General features: G+C 35.5%; 1 protein-coding gene across 1 annotated transcript; it reads right to left on the reverse strand.

Moving 5' to 3' along the window:
- Positions 1 to 6,068: 6,068 nt before the first annotated feature.
- LOC136067052 (uncharacterized) lies at positions 6,069 to 20,076 on the reverse strand. The gene is made up of 2 exons (XM_065772310.1): positions 19,957 to 20,076; positions 6,069 to 6,290 (listed from the first exon to the last, which is right to left on the reverse strand). The coding sequence occupies exons 1-2, from the start codon at positions 20,074 to 20,076 to the stop codon at positions 6,069 to 6,071; spliced, it is 342 nt and encodes a 113-aa protein (XP_065628382.1).
- Between the last annotated feature and the right edge of the window lie 2,171 nt (positions 20,077 to 22,247).

A 22,247-nucleotide genomic window follows, 5' to 3' on the forward strand; every position in this document is an offset into this window, starting at 1 on the left:
AAGGGTAGACTATATATAGTGGTGTGTGTTTGGAATACGAAAAATCAGTTTTTGCCAAACAGGGTAAGTTGGCGGCTTGACCTCGCGGCTTGTCCAAGTCGCGAGGTACCAGCCTGGCCAGCCTGGGACTTTTGTCCTGTAGTGCAACAACTAGCGTGACCCTTCACCTTCCCGCATGCTTCTCACGTGCACAGCATTTGGCAGCTTGCAAGCCGCGAGTCAGTCGCGAGTCCTAGCCGTGAATCTCTGCTTCTTTCCACAAGGATGAGCAATTCTTCACACTCTCTTTACACACTACCCTTACAAGAATCCCACATTAATATAGGGTTACTAAGTGCTAAATTACAAGCAAATTGGCACGGAATAAAGCCAACAAGATGGTTGATATTGGAAGCTCTCTTGATTTCATGGGTATAAGGGTCTATATATAGTGGTGTGTGTTTGGAATACGAAGAGTTAGTTTTTGCCAAACAGGGTAAGTTGGTGGCTTGACCTTGCGGCTTGTCCAAGTCGTGAGGTAATGGCCTGGCTAGCCTGGGACTTTTGTCCTGCAGTGCGACAGCTGGTGTGACCCTTCACCTTCCCGGATGCTTTTCACGTGCACAGCATTTGGCGGCCTGCAAGCCGCGAGTCAGTAGCGAGTCCTAGCCGCGAATCTCTGCTTCTTTGCACAAGGATGAGCAATTCTTCACACTTTCTTTACACACTACCCTTACAAGAATCCCCCCTAAATATAGGGTTACTAAGTGCTAAATTACAAGCAAATTGGCACGGAATAAAGCCAACAAGATGGTTGATAAATTTCAACCTTACAGTGATTAAGTCGCGTACTAGGATTCGTGCATCTACTAATTAGTCACGTACTAGGAGCCATGCGTTGAAAAGGAAGGATTGTCACTACAAAACAAGTCTAATCGGATATTAGGGTAAGAGTTCAACTGTAGGTTGGTATAAGGTACTAGGACTCCGTTACTTTTAACCACTTGTTGTAATAATAGTGGATTGTTGGGAGTAGTGACCTTAAAATCACCTGGTGGGATTTTTGCCATATAGGTTTTCCTCATACGTAAACAAATCAACGTGTCCATTTAATTTTCGCTGCATATTTAGTTATTTGGTTATTACTGCCATGCATATTTTATGTTAATCTAATTAATTAATCAACTTGACTTATTAATTGGTTAATTCATCACAAAAGGTTAATACATTCTTGGCCTATCAAGTGGTATCAGAGCAGGCACAATTATATTAGGGTTAATCTTTGCTATGTGATCCATTAACCCTTGTTTGTCATGGATAGAGGACAGCCTTTTATTATACCTCATTTATTTGATGGCACTAGCTATACATACTGGAAAGTACGCATGAGAGCTTTCTTGCAGTCATTACATGAAAAGGTGTGACAAGCTGTGGAGATAGGTTGGACCAAGCCTATGGAAGTGCCGGCCGATTGGGATGATGCTAAGATCAAGGAGGCAAACTCTAACTATGGGGCATTGAATGCTTTATTCAGTGTAGTCATGAATGAGGAGTTCAAGAAGATGTCTTCTACTGAAACTGCTAAGGAAGCATGGACCATTCTCTAGATAACCTATTAAGGAACCAAAGCTGTCAAGGATTCAAAGCTTCAAAGGCTTACTATGAGCTTTGAAGAGATTAAGATGGAGGAGGATAAGTCATTCGATGAGTTCTATGCCAAGCTTAAGGACATAGTGAACTCAGTTTTTAATCTTGGGAAAACCATTCCTGACCTAAGATTGTGAGAAAAGTGCTCAGATTTCTACTCTAGAGATTTCATGCCAAGATCATTGCGATTGAGGCATCAAAGGATATGGACAAAATTCCTTTGACGGAGTTGGTTGGCAATCTGCAGACCTATAAGTTAGGTTTGAGAAGGATCGGGAAATTAAGCTAGAGTAAGAGCATGGCATTGAAGGCCAAGAGCAGTGACACTAATGATTCTTTAGAAAATGAAGATTCTAAAATGAAATCTTGTATTATGAGGTAGTTCAAGAAGTTTATGAAGAATGCTAACATGAAACGATTTGACAAGGACCAAAAGCAATCCAGTTCTTCACAATTCAAGAGCCAAGACAAATAGAAGAATAATGCTAAGGATGGTGGTTAGTACACTGTTCCCTCAAGACCAAAGTGTTTTTAGTGTCAGGGCTTAGATCACATGAAACAAGAGTGCCCTACATATCTCAAGACTATTAGGAAGAGCAAGGCACTTGTTGCTACGTTGAGCAACACTGAGCCTGAGGACGATTCTGATAATGAGGATGATGGAATCCTAAATGCCTTCACTACCACTATAAATCCTACTAAAGGGATTGTTGAAGATGTGGATGAAGAAGAGGAATTGGTGGAGTCTAAGTTTGGAAAAATAGATGAGCAAGATGACATCCACACAGTCTATGCATAATAATACAAGGTCTTAGAAAAACATGAGAAGTTGTATAGGTTGGCCACCAAGAAGCTCAGTGAAATGGAGCTCGAATGAGAAGAAATTTCCACAAAATTTGATGAAGAAAATCAGACCATTGGAGCACTAAGATTTGAGAATAATTTCTTGGCGGAGAAGACCAAAAAGCTTGAGGTAGAATTGTTCCAAGTCAGAGCTCAGTTGGAAAGGACTTCAGGTGCAAAGCTTGATAAGATGCTTAATCTTCAGAAATCTACCTTTGATCAAACCGGTTTAGGGTATGATTTCTCTTCTCCTAGTATTGCTACTTCTAGTACTACTATTTTCATTCCTCTTGCTAATATTGTTGAAATTGAGAACAATGATGTTAAAAATGAATTAGCTAGTGAGAACATAGACAAGCTTAAATCTATCTTAGGAGCAGCCCTTAAGCTTGATAAGAAAGAGATTAAGAACCCTAGGGCTAAGAAGGGAAATACTCAATAGCCCAAACAGAAAAAGCAACATTTTTGTTATCACTGTGGAGCAGCTGGAAATACTCGACCTAATTGCTATAAGTGGTTAGCCACTCAACAAAGCAACAGCATGATCGTGTCGGGAAACCAAAAAAATAGTTGTCAAAGTTGAGTTAAATTGTTAAATAAAAGAATTGTAAAGAGTAAAGACAAACTAATAGAGAAAAGAATTCTGAACGTTAATAATGAAAGTTAACTTAATAACAATAATTAATATATTTATTATATTTAGAAATAATAGATGATTCCTAAGATGAACATAATTAGTATGTTCATTGTATTATTGGGAAATTACACTTTACTATCCTAAACTATACTTTAGATTACACTTTGCACCTTAAACTATTCGAATGCACACTTTGCACCCTAAAATATGACAATTAACATACACTTTGCAATTGGATGTTAGTTTAACTATTATCTTAGACAGAATATTCATGCATATGACACACACACGCACACACACACACACACACACACACGTGTTTTGTCTAGGATGGTAAAATGTAATTTTCTCTCGTATTATAAAACAATATGCAAAATGAACTAATAATTTATCTTTTATTCTCTTATTATGTTATAGACAAATTTGTTATAAAGAAACCTCATAAACCACAAGATTCATCTACTATCAAAAGATTCATGTTTTTATTGAACACCTAGAAAGCAAAACACATGGTGCATATCACATGCATGAAAATTCCATCTAAGATAACAATAAAACTAACATTAAGGTGCAAAGTGTAATAAGTGCCATAGTTTAGGGTGCAAAGTGTGCATTTGAATAGTTTAGAATGCAAAGTGTAATCTTGGGTATTGTCTAGGATGGTAAAATGTAATTTTCTCTTATATTATAAAACAATATGCCAAATGAACTAATAATTTATCTTTTATTCTCTTATTAGTGTTATAGACAAATTTGTAATAAAGAAACAACTAGCTTCTACTTGCAATGAAATGCATGAAGGATGAAGGATTTAGGAACCTTACTAGTGAAGAAACACTTGATTAAGGCCGAAAATCCCTTGGGAAAGGAGTTTGAAGGGAGAAAAATGTGTTTGGGAGGTGAGAAGACAAAGAAGTATCAAGAAAGATCGAGAGAAATGAGATCTGAATTGCACTGACCCTATATATAGAAGCTTAGTAATTCTCGATAAATCGAGAGGTGTCGAGCTTTAAAAGGGTCGACAGATGCAGCTATCGAGCAGGTGTACAGAGGTGTCCACAGCAAAAACAAGCTCAATGGATCGAGGAGCTATTGAGCAGCTATCAAGGAGACAGAAACTTTCTCGATAGATCAAAGTGCTATCGAGAAGCTGTCGAGATTGTGATAAAAAGAAGCTGAAGAGCTCGATAAATAAGCCAGGTGTCGAGGAGCTATTGATATTGCTTAAAAATAGTTTTTTAAGAAGAGAAAAACACATATATGAATACAATAAAAAATACAACTCAACCAAGGATCCAAACATCATTTTAACCTCTCAGAAGCATCTCTCACTCAAGAAAAATGTAGTCAAATAGATCCCAAAACACACACACACTAACAAGTCTACCCAATTTTATATTTTTAAAAAAAGTTAAGATAGTTTAGTGAGCAAACATAGACACAAGTATTCCTTGTGATGGCTAAATTACATTATACATGCACATGATCAAAAGTAGCAAAGAATATTGCGTGTTGTGTGTGAAAAACATTGTAAGATTGTATAAGTGTCTACATGTATGACGGTTTGAGATATGATAAAATCACTTTAACTCACACATAATCATAACTGTTTGATGGGGACTATCACCTTCGAGGTACATCCTGTAACTCCCACATCTCCTAGAATATACGCTTGCAATCATATAAAGCATTTTGATCTTTCTGCTTTTATTTTTCTTTTAATAAGCATATAATGCATTGCTATGCCGAAGCATACAAATGTTATTTCATGATTAGCGGGAACAGTGGTGAGATGGTTATTTATGCTTTCTCTTAGAATTTTCTAATCTTTCCCATTAAAAAGAGTGATACGAGTGTAAAGTACAAGAGATTACTTAACCTTACTCATCACAAACACAAGCCACAAAGCTCACTTGTTTAGTTGTGCATAGAGATACTCATCTAAATTATAAAAGATACAAAGTTTAGAAAACTTTGTTTCAATGGCCATCCAAGGTACACAAGTACTAATGTATATAAACACACCGTTTTTGTATTTTTCAATTTTTCAATTTTTTTTTTTTTTGAAAAACAAAACAAAGCAAAACTGAAAAATAATCAAACAAAAACATGCTAAACAAAACAAAGCAATGCATAAAAGACAGCTAAAAACTAAAAAGCAAAACACACAAGTAATGCAAAACAAAATAACAAAGGGGAAAGAGAGAAAAAGTGACAAAATCACTTGGAGCCATTTTCCTTCTACACCTTGGAAGAACCTTTCCATCTAGCAAACCCTTGATCTGGCGAAGAGGGGGAAGAGTTAAAACCGTTCAAGTTCGAAAGGAACATGAGGGCTTTAAGAAGATCTCTAAGAGGAGCAAAAGAGGATGGAAGCTAATTCTGATCTCCTGACGCGATCATGCTTTGCTTTTTTGAGTGGCTAACCACTTATAGCAATTAGGTCAGTATTCTAGCCACCATAAGTGATACAAAAATGTTGCTTTTTTTGTTTGCTTTTGAGTATTTCCCTTTTTAGCCTAGGGTTCTTATCTCTTCTACAAGTTTAGGGTGCTCCTAAGATAGATTTAGCTTTCTATGTTCTCACTAGTAATTCATTTTTAACTTCATTGTTCTCATTTTCAACATTATTAGAGAAGGAAAAAATAGTAGTACTAGAGAGTAGCAATACTAGAGAGGAGAAATCATACCTAAACCGGTTTGATCAAGAGATTTTGAAGAAAGCATCTTATAAGCTTAGCCTTGAAGTCCTTTCACTGAGCTTTGACTTGGAACAATTCTTCAAGCTTTTGGTCTTCTCGCCAAGAAATTATTCTCAAATCTAGTGCTCCAATGGTCTGATTTCTTCATCAAATTGTGGAAATTTCTTCCTTTCAAGCTCCATCACTAAGCTTCTTGGTGGCCAACCTATAAACTTCTCATGTTTCTAGACTTGTATTATTATGCATAGGTTATGTGAATGTCATCTTTCATCATCTTTTTCCAAACTTGGACTCCACCATTTCCTCTTCTTCATCCAATCTTCAACAATCCCTTTAGTAGGATTTATGAGTGGAGTGAAGGCATTTAGGATTCCATCATCCTCATTATCAGAATCTCCTGGGCTCATGTCCTCAACTAGCAGTGCCTTGCTCTTCCTAATGGTCTTAGATATGTAGGCACTCTTGTTCATGTGATCAAAAGCCTGACCACAAACACTTTGGTCTGAGGAACAGTGTACTACCACCATCCTAGCATTTCTTCTTTGTCTTGGCTCTTAGATGGAAGAACTGATTGCTTGGTCTTTGTAAAGCTTTATATGGGCATTCTTCATAAACTTCTTGAACTCCTTATTAGGATTCATTTAGAATCTTCATCTCAAAAGATCATTAGTTCACTGTTCTTGGCTTTCAATGCCATGCTCTTTCTCTACTATTTCCCGATCCTTTCAAACCTAACTATAGTCTGAGATTGCCAACCAACTCGTAAAGGAATTTGTCCAATTCTTTGATTCCTCAATGGCATGATCTTGGCATGAATCACTCGGAGTAGAATCTAAGCATCTTTCTCACAATCTTAGGTCAGGAATGGTTTATCTTAATGTCACTATGTCAAGCTTGGCATAGAACTCTCGAAGACTATCCTCCTCATCTATTTCTTTAAAGCTCATAGTAAGCCTTTGAAGCTTTGAATCCTTGACAGCTTTGTCCTTATAGGTTTTTGGAGAATGTCTCATGCTTCTTTGAGTTTCAGTGAGGAATCTTCTTGAATTCCTCATTCATGACTCACTGAATAAAGCATTCAATGCTATGTTGAATTCTCGCCTTGATCTTAGCATCATCCCAATCGGCCGGCATTTCTAGGCTTGNTTATAGACAAATTTGTAATAAAGAAACATCTTAATCCACAAGATTCGTCTACTATCCAAGATTAGTCTTTTCATTGAACCCCTAGGAAAAAAAAATAAAATAAAAATTTCCTAAAGCCGCCATGGCTAATGTGCCATGTCAACAAAATCTCCCAAATATATATATATATATATATTGCATTATTCACTTTATTCTACCTTTTATCTCCTTCAATTGTTGTTTTCTTAGTTCAACCTTTCATCTTCTCCAACCATTGTCTTCTTAACTTTTCCATTTCATTTTCTTTACGAATCGTTAAATTTTCCATTTCATTCATTTTATGCATTCTTATTATTCTCCTTTATATATTCTTAATTAAATTCTATCTTTTTACTTTTTCCAACCTTTTTTCTCCTTTAACCTTTTCTCTTCTATCTTATTTTTCATATAAATTTGGTATAAGTTCCCTTCCCACCTCTCACCTACTTATTCCAACTTCACAACAAAAAGGGACAATACTCTCTCTATTTCTTCAATATTGTTTCTCATTTGATGGATTTTTTAAAATTGTGTCGACTATTTTTTTTTTTACCCCATTGATGTTTATTTTTGTTATTGTTGATTCAAATTTTTAATCACATTTTTTTTTTTTTTTAGCAAATCCTTTTCAACTTATGCATTTAGGTGTTTCGGTTCTTTTCCTATATCACTTCAATTTGATTTGAGTTTTGGTTAATAATTAGTTTTTTTGAAAGTTAGAATTTATGTTCTTTGAGAGATCCATTTAGATGTTCAACAATGAGGTTTTGCTAAGTTTTTTTTTTTTTTTTTTTTTTAATTCCTTTAGGATGGAGAAATTTGTAACTTTAGTAGAGAATGTATTATCAATCATTTTTTTTTTTTAAAGTACCCTGTAATACCACTTATTCTATAAGGGTATCCATAAGCCACTGATTTTCACATTCAACCGCTAGATTTGTGAATCCAATTGCTCTACTCCATTTAACAGCACTTAGCAGTTAGCACAACTGCTACACCCATTCTTCTATGAATTGAATACACATTCATTCTCTCCGACATTATAGTGAGCACCTCACCTGCACTATCTCTGATAATGGCACCAATGCCCTCGCCTAACCCATATTTGAAACAAATCCCAGCAGCACCCAGTAATATATGCTAAACAAGCGACAAAAGCACTTTGATGTTATGTCACAAGTCTCCATAGCAAGAATGTTTGAATAAAAAAAAAATTATTCAAGAGTGATCCGGAAAAGATGCTCTTATTTTGGCCGCGCGACATGCTTCTTGAAAGAACAACTACAATATAAACATTTACACAATTGATCCTCAATAATTATCAATTATTATTTGTAACCTTGAATGAAATCCAATGTAAAGAAATCTAAATCTAGACCCATATAACCATTTGCTAAACCTCACATATCAAATAATCAATATGTAGAGAAGAATAAGACCATGAAAACCTGCAACTTTAAATATTAAGAATAGGCACTTGTGCAAGGTTGGGGATAAATTAATTAGTAGAGGAAAAGAAAATAATATAATACTTTCTTAAATTAATAAAGTTAGCTTATAGGCCAAGAATGTGTTGAGCTCTTGTGATGAATTAATTAATTAATTAGCCAAGTTTATTAATTAACCGAATTAACATGTAAGATGCGTGGTAGCACAAACAAATCAACAATTAAACTAAGTATGCAGCAGAAAATAAATTGATACTGTGATTTATTTACAAATGGGAAAACCTACATGGTAAAAATCTTACCAGGTGATTTTAAGATCACCGCTCCCAAGAATCCACTATTATCACAATAAGTTGTTACAAGTAAAGGAATCCCAATACCTTATACCAACCTACAGTTGAACCCTTACTTCAATACCCAATTGGACTTATTCTGTAGTGACAATCTCTCCTTTTAATGCACAGCTCCCAGTAAATGACTAAGCAATTATGTGGATCCTAGTACGCAACTTAATCACCAACTGGAGAAGGATGTTGGCTGCAAAGTTCTTCAGTTCATCCAGACAATGAAGATCATGATGTTGCTTGGTCACAAAACCCTATGGTGTACAAACACAGTAGCTTCTTCAAGAGAAAGATGAATTAAAGTAAATTCTGTCTCCGGTCACAATTTGCATGAACAAGACTTTGCTTCACACTCACGTAACCTTTGACAGCCCTTAAAATAATCCTTATATATATATATATATATATTTAGGGTTGTGAGAAAAGAAAGCCTAAACACATGCTCACGGATTGGATGAAAAACAATCCTGAAAAATTGAACTTTATAAATCTCGATAGATAGCTATCTATCGAGCTAGTTGTCGAGTCACAGGCTAAAACAACTCTCTTTAAATCTCGATAGATGCTAGCTGTCGAGCTTAATGAACACTCTTTACTAACTTGATTTTTGGACAGACTTGCATGGTTTTAACACTTGAACTTGAAACCTTATTTCTTGAAGCATTAAACACATCCTGAATCTACCCAAATACGAGTAAAGTGAGTTTTGTCAAAGGATTAGCCAATTACATAAAATAGTGACATATGTTCCTATCATTGACTCACATATATTTTAACAATCTCCCCATTTGGCAATTCGTGACAAAACCATAACAAACAAATGGGATATGAGAGAAGTCATAAATCACTCAACTGATATTCACTTGTTGAATACAATAAAATCTATCTTAATACAAACTCTTGAAAAATTTTGTAAGAGGAGAGTTTATGGCAAGTAGACTTTGATAATCTGTATTTTTGAAACACTTTAAACAAAACGCATCAAGGCATCTTAGTGTAAACATAAAAATAGATTGTATACACTAAATGAGAAACATGCGTATAAAGAAAGAAAAGAAACAACACTTGGAGAGATAGGTGAAAGAACATACATCAATATATAAATCAAATATAAGTACAATGTATGTCAAAATGGTCACAAGACCAATGTACATGAGATAAGGTATCTAAAATATAGAGAAAAGAAAAAGATACATGAAATCCTCACTACATCCCTCAAAATATGAACACTCCCCCTAACAAAAATCTCCTATACTAACCCTCCCCCTATGGGTATGACTACCTCATATCCAAAACTACTCTCCTTTTTTGTCATGAGTGAAAAAGTGTAAGTATCAAGTAGACATCTCATCATCGCTAGGTGAGCTAGCACCTCACTTCTCATCATCATCGTTGTCGTTAGAGTCATCATTGTCGTCCTCAAGTGCCTTAGGAGGAGGAAAGGGAGACTCTATGAAGCCACCAAGGTGAGTCTACCATCTAACAATATGGCCAACATGGGTGTTCACCTGACACAACTCATCAGTGAAAGTGTCAAGGCGTGCATCCATGCACTAAAGCTACACCATGATCGCATCAAGAGTCACACCACCTACAAAAGAAGGAATGGAGGTGGATGGAACAAAAGGAGTGGGAGGAGCTGCTGTACTAGACCGCCTCAAACGTAGCTGTGCCTCGCTCCATTTAACAGTAGCGTGTCAATGGCACACATAATAGAGAAGTGGTCAGAAACGGGAAAGGGAACAGAAAAATGGTGTAAGATCCTCGTGATTCACGAGCCAAAGGGAAGATGAGCTTATCACGGGTCCCCGAATCCTATAGACATTTAAGATAGAAAGAATGAAATGAGAGGAAAAATCTATAGGAAGATGCTCTACAAGAGAAAGCAAAAATTGAGCACGGGGCTGTAATAGAGTTATAGTGAGAAAGAGGATGTAGAACAAAAGTCATAACCATGTTCATGAACCTAGGACCTTTAGCAAAGGTCGAACACGGAGTAACTGACGATTGCCCCTAATCAGAGGGACACTCACAAAAAGCTAACATAAGCTAGTCTTTGGACATAGTCCTCAGACGCTCAAACTAGGGTAGTCAGGATGCTCTACCCTCGGGACACGGAGCACATCGGATACAATATTCAGTGTGACCATAATGTGCATACCCCAAATGCGAGTAACAAAAAGAGGTACTATAAAATCAAATCCATGCATGTTGGAGTAGAACTCCTGTATCAGCATAAATGGACATGTGACCGGGATGTCACACAGTGACTCCCAACCCCTACTGTGAATGACAATGGGTAGGACAGTGTCGGAGAAGTCCGAGAAAATGACTTGGCGTTCCAAATGAACGCCTCATCTAAAAAAGTTCTTCGAGAAGTCCTTTTGGTTACTCATCACAGAACTGAACAGAAGAAGGAGTAGGATCAAATGAAGTGGATGCCCTGAACGAAGAAGGTTTCGGGATGAAGTAGATTTATGCTTAGGTGCCATGACACAACTAACGTAAACTAGAGATAGAGAGCAAGAGAAGGAGACACGCAGAAAAGCACCAATACAGTCAATATATAAAATATATAGAATGTAAAGTACGTATGCGTGAAAATGCATGAACATATGATATGCAATAGTAAAAATATCATGGGCTCAACCTTATCCAATCCTACTAGCACACATGTTTGCAATAAAGTAAAAACACATCTAAGAATGCATGAAACATTGTTATAATGCAAATGAGATGCAATGCATGATGGTTTAAGATCAAAAATCCAAAACCCATCCCAAAAATTTTACAAAAACTCCATCAATTTTGAAAACCCCCAAAAAATTTTCAAAAACCTAAAAACCTAGGTCTAATGCATGAAATGCATGAAGGATGAAGGATTTAGGAACCTTACCAGTGAAGAAACACTTGATTAAGGCCGAAAATCCCTTGGGAAAGGAGTTTGAAGGGAGAAAAATGTGTTTGGGAGGTGAGAAGACAAAGAAGTATCAAGAAAGATCGAGAGAAATGAGATCTGAATTGCACTGACCCTATATATAGAAGCTTAGTAATTCTCGATAAATCGAGAGGTGTCGAGCTTTAAAAGGGTCGACAGATGCAGCTATCGAGCAGGTGTACAGAGGTGTCCACAGCAAAAACAAGCTCAATGGATCGAGGAGCTATTGAGCAGCTATCAAGGAGACAGAAACTTTCTCGATAGATCAAAGTGCTATCGAGAAGCTGTCGAGATTGTGATAAAAAGAAGCTGAAGAGCTCGATAAATAAGCCAGGTGTCGAGGAGCTATTGATATTGCTTAAAAATAGTTTTTTAAGAAGAGAAAAACACATATATGAATACAATAAAAAATACAACTCAACCAAGGATCCAAACATCATTTTAACCTCTCAGAAGCATCTCTCACTCAAGAAAAATGTAGTCAAATAGATCCCAAAACACACACACACTAAACAAGTCTACCCAATTTTATATTTTAAAAAAAGTTAAGATAGTTTAGTGAGCAAACATAGACACAAGTATTCCTTGTGATGGCTAAATTACATTATACATGCACATGCATCAAAAGTAGCAAAGAATATTGCGTGTTGTGGTGAAAAACATTGTAAGATTGTATAAGTGTCTACATGTTATGACGGTTTGAGATATGATAAAATCACTTTAACTCACACATAATCATAACTGTTTGATGGGGACTATCACCTTCGAGGTACATCCTGTAACTCCCACATCTCCTAGAATATACGCTTGCAATCATATAAAGCATTTTGATCTTTCTGCTTTTATTTTTCTTTTAATAAGCATATAATGCATTGCTATGCCGAAGCATACAAATGTTATTTCATGATTAGCGGGAACAGTGGTGAGATGGTTATTTATGCTTTCTCTTAGAATTTTCTAATCTTTCCCATTAAAAAGAGTGATACGAGTGTAAAGTACAAGAGATTACTTAACCTTACTCATCACAAACACAAGCCACAAAGCTCACTTGTTAGTTGTGCATAGAGATACTCATCTAAATTATAAAAGATACAAAGTTTAGAAAACTTTGTTTCAATGGCCATCCAAGGTACACAAGTACTAATGTATATAAACACACCGTTTTTGTATTTTTCAATTTTTCAATTTTTTTTTTTTTATGAAAAACAAAACAAAGCAAAACTGAAAAATAATCAAACAAAAACATGCTAAACAAAACAAAGCAATGCATAAAAGACAGCTAAAAACTAAAAAGCAAAACACACAAGTAATGCAAAACAAAATAACAAAGGGGAAAGAGAGAAAAAGTGACAAAATCACTTGGAGCCATTTTCCTTCTACACCTTGGAAGAACCTTTCCATCTAGCAAACCCTTGATCTGGCGAAGAGGGGGAAGAGTTAAAACCGTTCAAGTTCGAAAGGAACATGAGGGCTTTAAGAAGATCTCTAAGAGGAGCAAAAGAGGGTCCAACCTATCTCCAATGTTTGCCACACTTTCTCATCTAAAGACAGCAAGAAAGCTTTCATGCGTACTTTCCAGTATGCATAGTTAGTGCCATCAAATAAAGGAGGTATAATAAGAGACTATCCTCTATCCATGACAAACAGGAGTTAATGGATCACATAGCAAAGATTAACCCCAATCAAAGTGTGCCTCCTCTATTACTACTTGATAGGCTAAGAATGTATTGATCCCTTGTGATGAATTAATTGATTAATTAGCCAAGTTTATTAATTAATCAAATTAACATGCAAGATGAGTAGTAGCACAAAAAATCACCAATTAAACTAAGTATGCAATGGAAAATAAATTGACATGGTGATTTGTTTACGAATGAGGAAAACTTGCATGGCAAAAACCCCACCAGGTGATTTTAAGGTCACCACTCTTGAGAATCTACTATTATCACAACAAGCAGTTACAAGTAAAGGAATCTCAGTACTTTATACTAACCTACAGTTGAACCCTTACACCAATACCCAATTGGACTTGTTCTATAGTGACAATCTCTCCTTTCAATGCATGGCTCCAAGTACGTGACTAACCAATTGTACGGATCTCAGTACGTGACTTAATCATATACTTGAGAAGGATGTTGGCTACAAAGTTCTTCAGTTCATCCAAACGATGAAGATCATGAAGTTGCTTGGTCACAAAACCCTACGATGTACAAACACAACAGCTTCTTCAAGGGAAAGATGAATTAGGGCAAATTCTGTCTCTGATCAAAATTTGCACGAACAAGACTTTTCGTCACACTCACGCAACCTTTGACGGCCCTTAAAATAATCTTATATATGTTTAGGATTGTGAGAAAAGAAAACCTAAACAAATACTCACAGATTGGATGAAAAACAGTCCTGAAAAACTGAACTTCATAAATCTCGATAGATAGCCATCTATCGAGCTAGCTGTTGAGCCACGGGTTGAAACTGCTCTCTTTAAATCTCGATAGATGCTAGCTGTCGAACTTCATTAAACAGCACTTTTTGACTTGATTCTTGGACAGACTTGCATGACTTTAACACTTGAACTTGAAATCTTGTTTCTTGAAGCATTAAACACATCCTAGATCTACCCAATTACAAGTAAAGTGTGTTTTGTCAAAGGATTAGCCAATTACATAAAATAGTGACATATGTTCCTATCATTGACTCACATATGTCCTAACATTAGCTAATGTGATCATCAATGAATTTTAAGAATGCCATGGATTGCTGATTTTCTAATCATTGGATTTCTTAAAAATCTGTGGGTTCAAGTTACACCTAATGTAACTCTAAACCGTGTTACATCAGTCAATAATTTGTTATGTTAGGTTCTAAAGGTTTAGGAATTTATGTATTTAGAACTCTAATTTTTAATATTGGCAAACCATAATCAAAACAATCTATTTAGTCTTGTTAAAGTGTACTCAAAGTTGTTTAATTATTGTAAAGTTGGAATCGAGAGACTGTAGATGCATTGGGGCATTTCGGTCTGGCTCGATCAATCGAAGAATAGATTCGATCGATCGAAAATCGACCAGATTGCGTTTTCTGCAGTTTTTCCAACTCAGCCCTAACTCATTAAACGTTTAGGGTTTTATGTTTTTACCCTAGGTATATAAGGCAAAACCCTAGCCATGTTTTTAGAGTTGCTCCAGTTGTATTATTGCTCATACATTGCTATTTTGTGTAAATCTCTTGTGAGATCTAGAGGAGCTTTCCTTTACACAAAGCTTAGGGTTTTCAAGATTAAGATTACTTTAACATCTTGACGATCAACTAGGTTGCTACCATTGAAGCTTAAAGAATATCAAGCGTGGGTGCTTGTAGCTGATTAAAGAATTCAAGAAAGAAGGAGTCTGTGGATTCGAAGCTTGCACGGGGTCGTGTCAGTAAGTTCTACTGGTAGGTAGCATTAGGAAGTCGAGCAGGGAGCTTGTAAGTCCTTTTGTATGAACTTCAATTCTTTCATAGTGAATTCAGTTTTGCCTTGAGGATCGGTGGGTAAAATCCTCCCCAGGTTTTTTACCGGTTTGGTTTTCCTTGGTGATCATATCTTGTGTTATTTATTATTCCACTGCTATATATGCTTGATATGATTGTTTGATTGTTTTAACCTAGAATTGCTTAATTTGACTAAGTAACAACTTGGCTAATTAACTAGGCTACTCAATCTGGTTGTGTGTTAAGGGGTCTAAATTTTCCATCATGTTATATAAATTATATTTTGAAAATCACACCGTTAAATTACATGTTCTATATGTCCTTAACACTCATATCGATTTTCATGTCAATTATTATTTACCATTTTATCTATAAAATCATCTTTTATACATTATTTTAAACTATGAAAACTTGAATTTAAATAATTTGTTAGGACATATGTGGAACTTGTTAGAACATATGTTATTGTAAATTAGCTAACCCTTTGACAAAACGCACTTTACTTGTAATTGGGTAGATCTAGGATGGGTTTAATACTTCAAAGAATAAGAATTCAAGTCTAGTATTGAAGCCATGCAAAACTGTCCAAGAAACAAGTGAAGAAATTGTTATTCATTAAAGCTCGACAGCAACTCGATAGATATTATCTATCGAAGTTTAATGTGTGTGCTAGACAGAAGCTCAACAAAAACGATATCTATCGGGAATTACAAAATTTAGATTTCCAGATATGTTTTCAAGCATATCCAAGTGTATTTGTGTAGGGTTTCTTTTCTCACAACCCTAGACATATATAAGGTTTATTTTAAGGGCTGTCTCATTGGATGCAAAGTGATGCAAAGGTTGTTGCAATTGATTGTTCACACATATTGTGATCAGAGAAAAATTGCCCTAGTTCATCATATTCTTTCAAGAAGCTACTACGTCTTTGTGCTAAGGGTTTTGTAATCAAGGAGCTTCTTGATCTTCATCGTTTGGATGAACTGAAAAACTTTGCAGTCAACATCTTCCTCAAGTAGGTATGTTAGTCACGTACTAGGATTTGTGCCAAGGAGTAAGTTGCATACTGGGATTCATGCATCAATTGGTTAGTCACGTACTTGGAGCCGTGCATTGAAAGGAGAGATTGTCACTACATTACAAGTCCAATTGGGTATTAAGGTAAGGGTTTAACTGTAGATTGGTATAAGGTACTAGGATTCATTTACTTATAACTGCTTGTTTTACTAATAGTAGATTTTCAGGAGTAGTGACCTTAAATTCACCCTGTGGGGTTTTGTCTCAGTGGTTTTCCCCATTCATAAACAAATCACCCATGTCATTTTTTTTTTTTTTTTTTTGTTGCATTAAGTATATTTGGTGATTTGTTTGTGCTACAACGCTTATTGCATGTAATATAATCTAATCAATTTCACTAGGCTAAATTAATTGATTAAGTTACCAAATGAGTCAATATATTCTTGACCTATCATAATTGATTAATAAAATGACTATTAATCTATGATTACCTTGCAATATCTATAGAGAAAGTTAGCTTGATCTATTATCAAAAGCAAGTTATTTACTTAATTAGTGTAGTTAATCATTGTTGAGCGAACATTCCTAATATGTCATTTGGTATTTTGTTTGCAAGGCATTTTATATGGCTATACTTTGATTTGTAGATATTTACGAATGCATTGAGATAAACAATGTACTCCCTCCATCCCAAATTTTTATTACATTTTAGGATGTTTCAAAATTAAATCATCTTTGAAATGTCAAATCCCATTATTTTAGTAACATTCCATTATACCCTATAGAATTTATCAATTATTGTGCCAAATTTGATAAGAAGATTAAGATTTGACTTGGATAAGGCTTGACAGTGATAAAATTTAAATTTGAAGATAAGTTGGTAATCTACATCCAATAGAGTTTGTAATTTTATAGTAGTACACCAATAGAGTTTATAATCTATAATAACTTTGAAAATCAAACACTGCAAAAAAAATTTATTTTTATATGAAAAGTTCTTTAAATTTTTGACAAATATTTTAAGGCTAATTAGGAAACTTCTAATGTAAATAAATAAGTAAAAAAAAAAAAAGATAAGACATTTAATAATGTTCCCCTAAATAGTTGGGTTTTTAATAGACCAAAAAATTTGGGATGGAGGGCGTATCTAGTAGAAAAGGTTATGATCACTTTTGTATACTTCATAAGATACGGAACTATAATTAGATGATATTGAGTGGTTTGAGATTAGAAATGACATTAAAATAAAAAGTTACATGTTTTTAAATGGTGGGAAAGCTCTAATTTTATCTTCCTTTCCAACTATTAAAATTAAAAAAACTTAGGCTGTGTTTGGTTAATGTAAAATATTTTCGGAAAATAAATATTTTCCAAAAATGCTATTTTCGGGAAAGGAAAATATTTTCAAGTGTTTGGTTGCATTATGAAAATTGTTCTAGAAAATATTTTCATGTGTTTGGTAATATTCTAAAATTTTATTTTCCACCACCACCCACACAAAACCTATCACCACACAACAGGAAAACCACCAAAACACCACCACCCACACCACCACAACAACAACAAAAAAATCAGAGATCAAAGAGAGAAAGTAAAAAATCAAAATCACACAAAAACGTAGATCGGTTCGTGGGTCAATCAAAATCACACAAAAACGTAGATCGGTTCGTGGGTTAATCAAAATCACAGAGAGAGAGAGAGATCAGTTTGTGGATTCATGGCGCGAAGGCTCTGGGTCGCCGGCGAAGTCAAAGGCTCATGGGCTGAAGGCTCTGGGTCGAAGATCGGTTCGTGGGTTCATAGATTGGTTTGTAGATCGGCAAAGTCGAAGGCGTGATCTGGGCTCTAGGTTCGTGGCGTGATCTGGGCTCTGGCTTTATAGGCGAAGTCAAAGGCGTGATCTGGGCTCTCTCTTCTTCCTCTTTCTCTCTCTCTCTCTCTCTCTCTCTCTCTTTCTCTCTCTCTCTTTCTCTCTCTCTCTCTGCGCGCGAGTCCAGAAATGGTTTGAAGTGAAAATTTTGACAAAAACCAATTTCCGGGTCAAAGCCATTAAAACACACGGTCAACTGAAAATATTTTTCGGAAAATTTATTTTCCATGCCCAACTAAACACCTGCATTTACAGAAAAACATTTCCAAAAGTGATTTGAAGCTAAAACAAACATAGCCTTAATGATAGGCCAAAAATGTATTGACCCCTTGCGATTAATTAATTGATTAATCAACCAAGTGAATTAATTAATCAAATTAACATGCAAATACGTGGTAGCACAAACAAATCACCAATTAAACTAAGTATGCAACGGAAAATAAATTGTCAAGGTGATTTGTTTACGAATTGGGAAAACCTACATGGCAAAAACCCGACTGGGTAATTTTAAGGTCACTACTCCTGAAATTCCACTATTATTACAACAAACGATTATAAGTAAAGGAATCTCAGTACCTTATACAAAACTACAGTTGACCCCAATACTGAATTAGACTTGTTCTGTAGTGACAATTTCTCTTTTTGATGCACGGCTTCTAGTATGTGACTAACTAATTGTGCGGATCCCAGTTCCCAATCTCAATCACCAACTAGAGAAGGTTATTGGTTGCAAAATTCTTCAGTTCATGCAAGCAATAAAGATCAAGAAGATACTGGGTTACAAAACCCTACGGTGCACAAACAAAGCAACTTCTTTAGAAGAAATGAACTAGGGTAAAACTCTGTCTCTGGTCACAATTTTCTTGAATAAACTTTGCTCAACACTTGTGCAACTTGTGTCCTCTTTGACGGCCCTTAAAATAATCCTTTTATATGTCTAGGGTTGTGAGAAAAGAAAGCTTAAACACATAATCCTGGATTAGAGTCAAAACATATATGAAATTCTGTTTTTCATAAACCTCGATAGATAGCTAGCTGTTGAGTTGCTGTCGAGTCACAGGCTGGAACAGCTTCTTAAACCTTGATAGATGGCTAACTGTCGAGCTTTAATGACAGGCACTTCTTTAGCTTGTTTCTTGGACAAACTTACATGGCTTCAATCTTGAAACAAAGTTTCTTGAAGTATTAAACATATCCTAGATCTACCTAATTACAAGTAAAGTGCATTTTGTCAAAGGATTAGCCAATTATATAGAATAGTGACATATGTTCCTAACAAGTGAATCACATATGTCCTAACACATATGTCCTAACAATCTCTCCATTTGGCAATCTGTGACAAAACCACAACAAACAAATAAACATATGAGAGAAGTCATAAATCATTCAACTCATATTCACTTGTTGAATACAATAAAATCTATCCTAACAAAAACTCTTGAAAAATTTTGCAAGAAGAGAGTTTATGGCAAGTAGACTTTGACAACTTGTATTTCTGAAACACTTTAAACAAAACTCATCAAAACATCTTTGTGCGAAACAGAAATAATAGATTGCATACATGTAATAAGAAGCATATGCATAAAGAGCGAAAAAAAAACAACACATGTAAGGGTAAATGAAAGAAACATACATCAACATATAAAGAAGATAAGTACAATGTATGTTAATAATGGTCACAAGACCCAATGTACAAGAATAAATGTATCTAAAGTAGAGAAAAGAAAAAGATACAAATAAGCCTCACTATATCTCTTAAATATCAACACTAACCCTAACAAAATGGTCCTAAATACTAACTCTCCCCTAAGAATGACTACTCTCATATCCAAAACTACTCTATCTTTTTGTCATGAGTGACAAAGGGTAAGAGCGTCAAGTAGACATCTCATCGACAGAGCTAGCATCTCCATCATCATCATCAGAAGCATCATCACCATCATCATCATCATCATCCTCAGCATCAGAAGCCTCTGAAGTATGTGGAGAAGAAGCCTCAGGAGCAAAGCCACCCATGATTGCCTACTGCCGTGCAATACGACCGACACAAATGTTCACCTGATACAACTTTGTAGAGAGTGTGTCAGGGTGAGCATCCATGCACTGACGCTGCATCATGATGTCTCCTAGAGCCACATCGCTCGTAGAAGACGAAGGAGCGGATGTGGATGGAGCAGATCAAGATGGAGTCGAATGGGAGGGAGAAGCTGCTGACCTAGATTGCCTCGACCTAATCTACGCCTCGCTATGTTTAACAGTTTAGGTTTGCCCTTATCCTTTTTCCTAAATTGAAAAAGCTTGATAATCTCATCAGTTATGAAAGTTAGATTCTCATCCTCATCTTCATCTTCATCTTCATCTTCACTTTCATCTTCATCTTCAAAGTCCTCAATCTCTTCCTTTATACCGTTAAACCTAATCCCATCTCATAGGTTTGAAGGTTCCTTACAAGTTCAGTCAAAGGAAGTTGATCAATGTCTTTCACTTCTTCAATGGCAGTGATCTTAGCATGGAATCTTTCAGGTAAGGATCTAAGGATTTTCCTAACAATTTTGAATTTCACAATAGATTCTCCAAGATTGAAAGCAAAATTCACAAAATCCTTGAGTTTAGTATAGAACTCATCAAAGGTCTCATCCTCCTCCATCCTTATTTCTTCAAAACTACTAGTGAGTTTTTGAAGTTTCACAGTCTTTATTGCCTTGGTACCTTCATAGGTGGTCTTAAGAATGGTCTATGCTTCCTTACCAACTTCCGTGGATGATATTTTTTTGAATTCCTTATTGGTCACCCCACAAAACAAAGCATTCAAGGCCCTACTATTGAAATTTGCTGCTATGATTATTGCATTATCCCAATCTACTGACGCTTCATTTGGCTTAATCCAGCCAACTTCAACAGCTTGCCATACTTGTTCACCTAAAGCCTGCAAAAAAAATTTCATACGAACTTTCCAGTATGCATAATTAATTACATTAAATAAAGGAGGAATCAAAAGAGATTGTCCACAATTTACGACAACAGGGGTCAAGGATCACACTTTATCCAATCAGAGTGTACCCGCTCTGATACCACTTGTTGGCAAATTTAGACCCTTGTTGATAGAATTAATAAGTTTTAAATCCAAGTTGTTAATTCGATTTATTATGAATAAAACTTGTTAAAACAAACAAACATCAATATCATATCAAAATCATGTAGCAGAAAAATAAATAAGACAAGATATGATGACACAGGAAAACTAATGAAACAAACTAGTTTCACAGTAAAAAACCTGGGGGGAAACCTTCCCGAAAAGCAATCTATTATAGTAAAGAGAAGTTTCAAATCTAGTACAACACCATTGTCCCTAGACTCTACAATCCCCGTCGATGAACTTACAGTAGAAACTTTCTACCACTTCAAAATCTCTGAACTTTTCAATATATGAACGCCACCCTTTGATACACGGATCTTAGTATGTGATTAACTCCTTTGCACAAATCCTAGTACGTGACTCACTCACTAACTTGAAGAAGAAGAATGTTGGCTGCAAATTTTTTCACTTCATCAACAATAAAGATCAAGAAGCACTTGGTTACAAAACCCTAAAGCACACAGATGCAGTAACTTCTTTCAGAGAGAATAAGGCATCGGTCACCTTTTGCATGTGTTCTTCTTGTATTCTTTTATGTGACGGCCTTTAAAATAAGCCTTATATATGTTTAGAGCTGTGAGAAAAGAAACCCTACACAAATATATAAGCATGGGCCGAAAATTAGATCTGGAAATCTAAATTTCGTAATTCTCGATAGATACCTCGATAGGTGGTATCTATCGAGCCTCGATAGGTGGTATTTGTTAAGCTATCTGTTGAGCTTTAATGAATCAGGACTTCTTCACTTGTTTTTTAGACAGATTTGCATGGCTTTAATCCTAGATTTGAACTCTTGTTCCTTAAAGTACTAAACTCATCCTAGATCTACCCAAATACGAGTAAAGTGCGTTTTGTCAAAGGATTAGCCAATTACATAAAATATGTTCTTAACAATCTCCCCCTTTGGAAATCTATGACAAAACCACAACAAACAAATGAACATATGAGAGAAGTCATAAAACACTCAACCCATATTCACTTGTTGAATACAATAAAATCTATTCTAACACAAACTCTTGAAAAACTTTGCAAGAAAATAGTTCATGGCAAG

The sequence above is a fragment of the Quercus suber genome, unplaced genomic scaffold (assembly GCF_002906115.3).
Source record: "Quercus suber isolate HL8 unplaced genomic scaffold, Cork oak 2.0 scaffold_56, whole genome shotgun sequence".
Lineage (NCBI taxonomy): Eukaryota > Viridiplantae > Streptophyta > Magnoliopsida > Fagales > Fagaceae > Quercus > Quercus suber.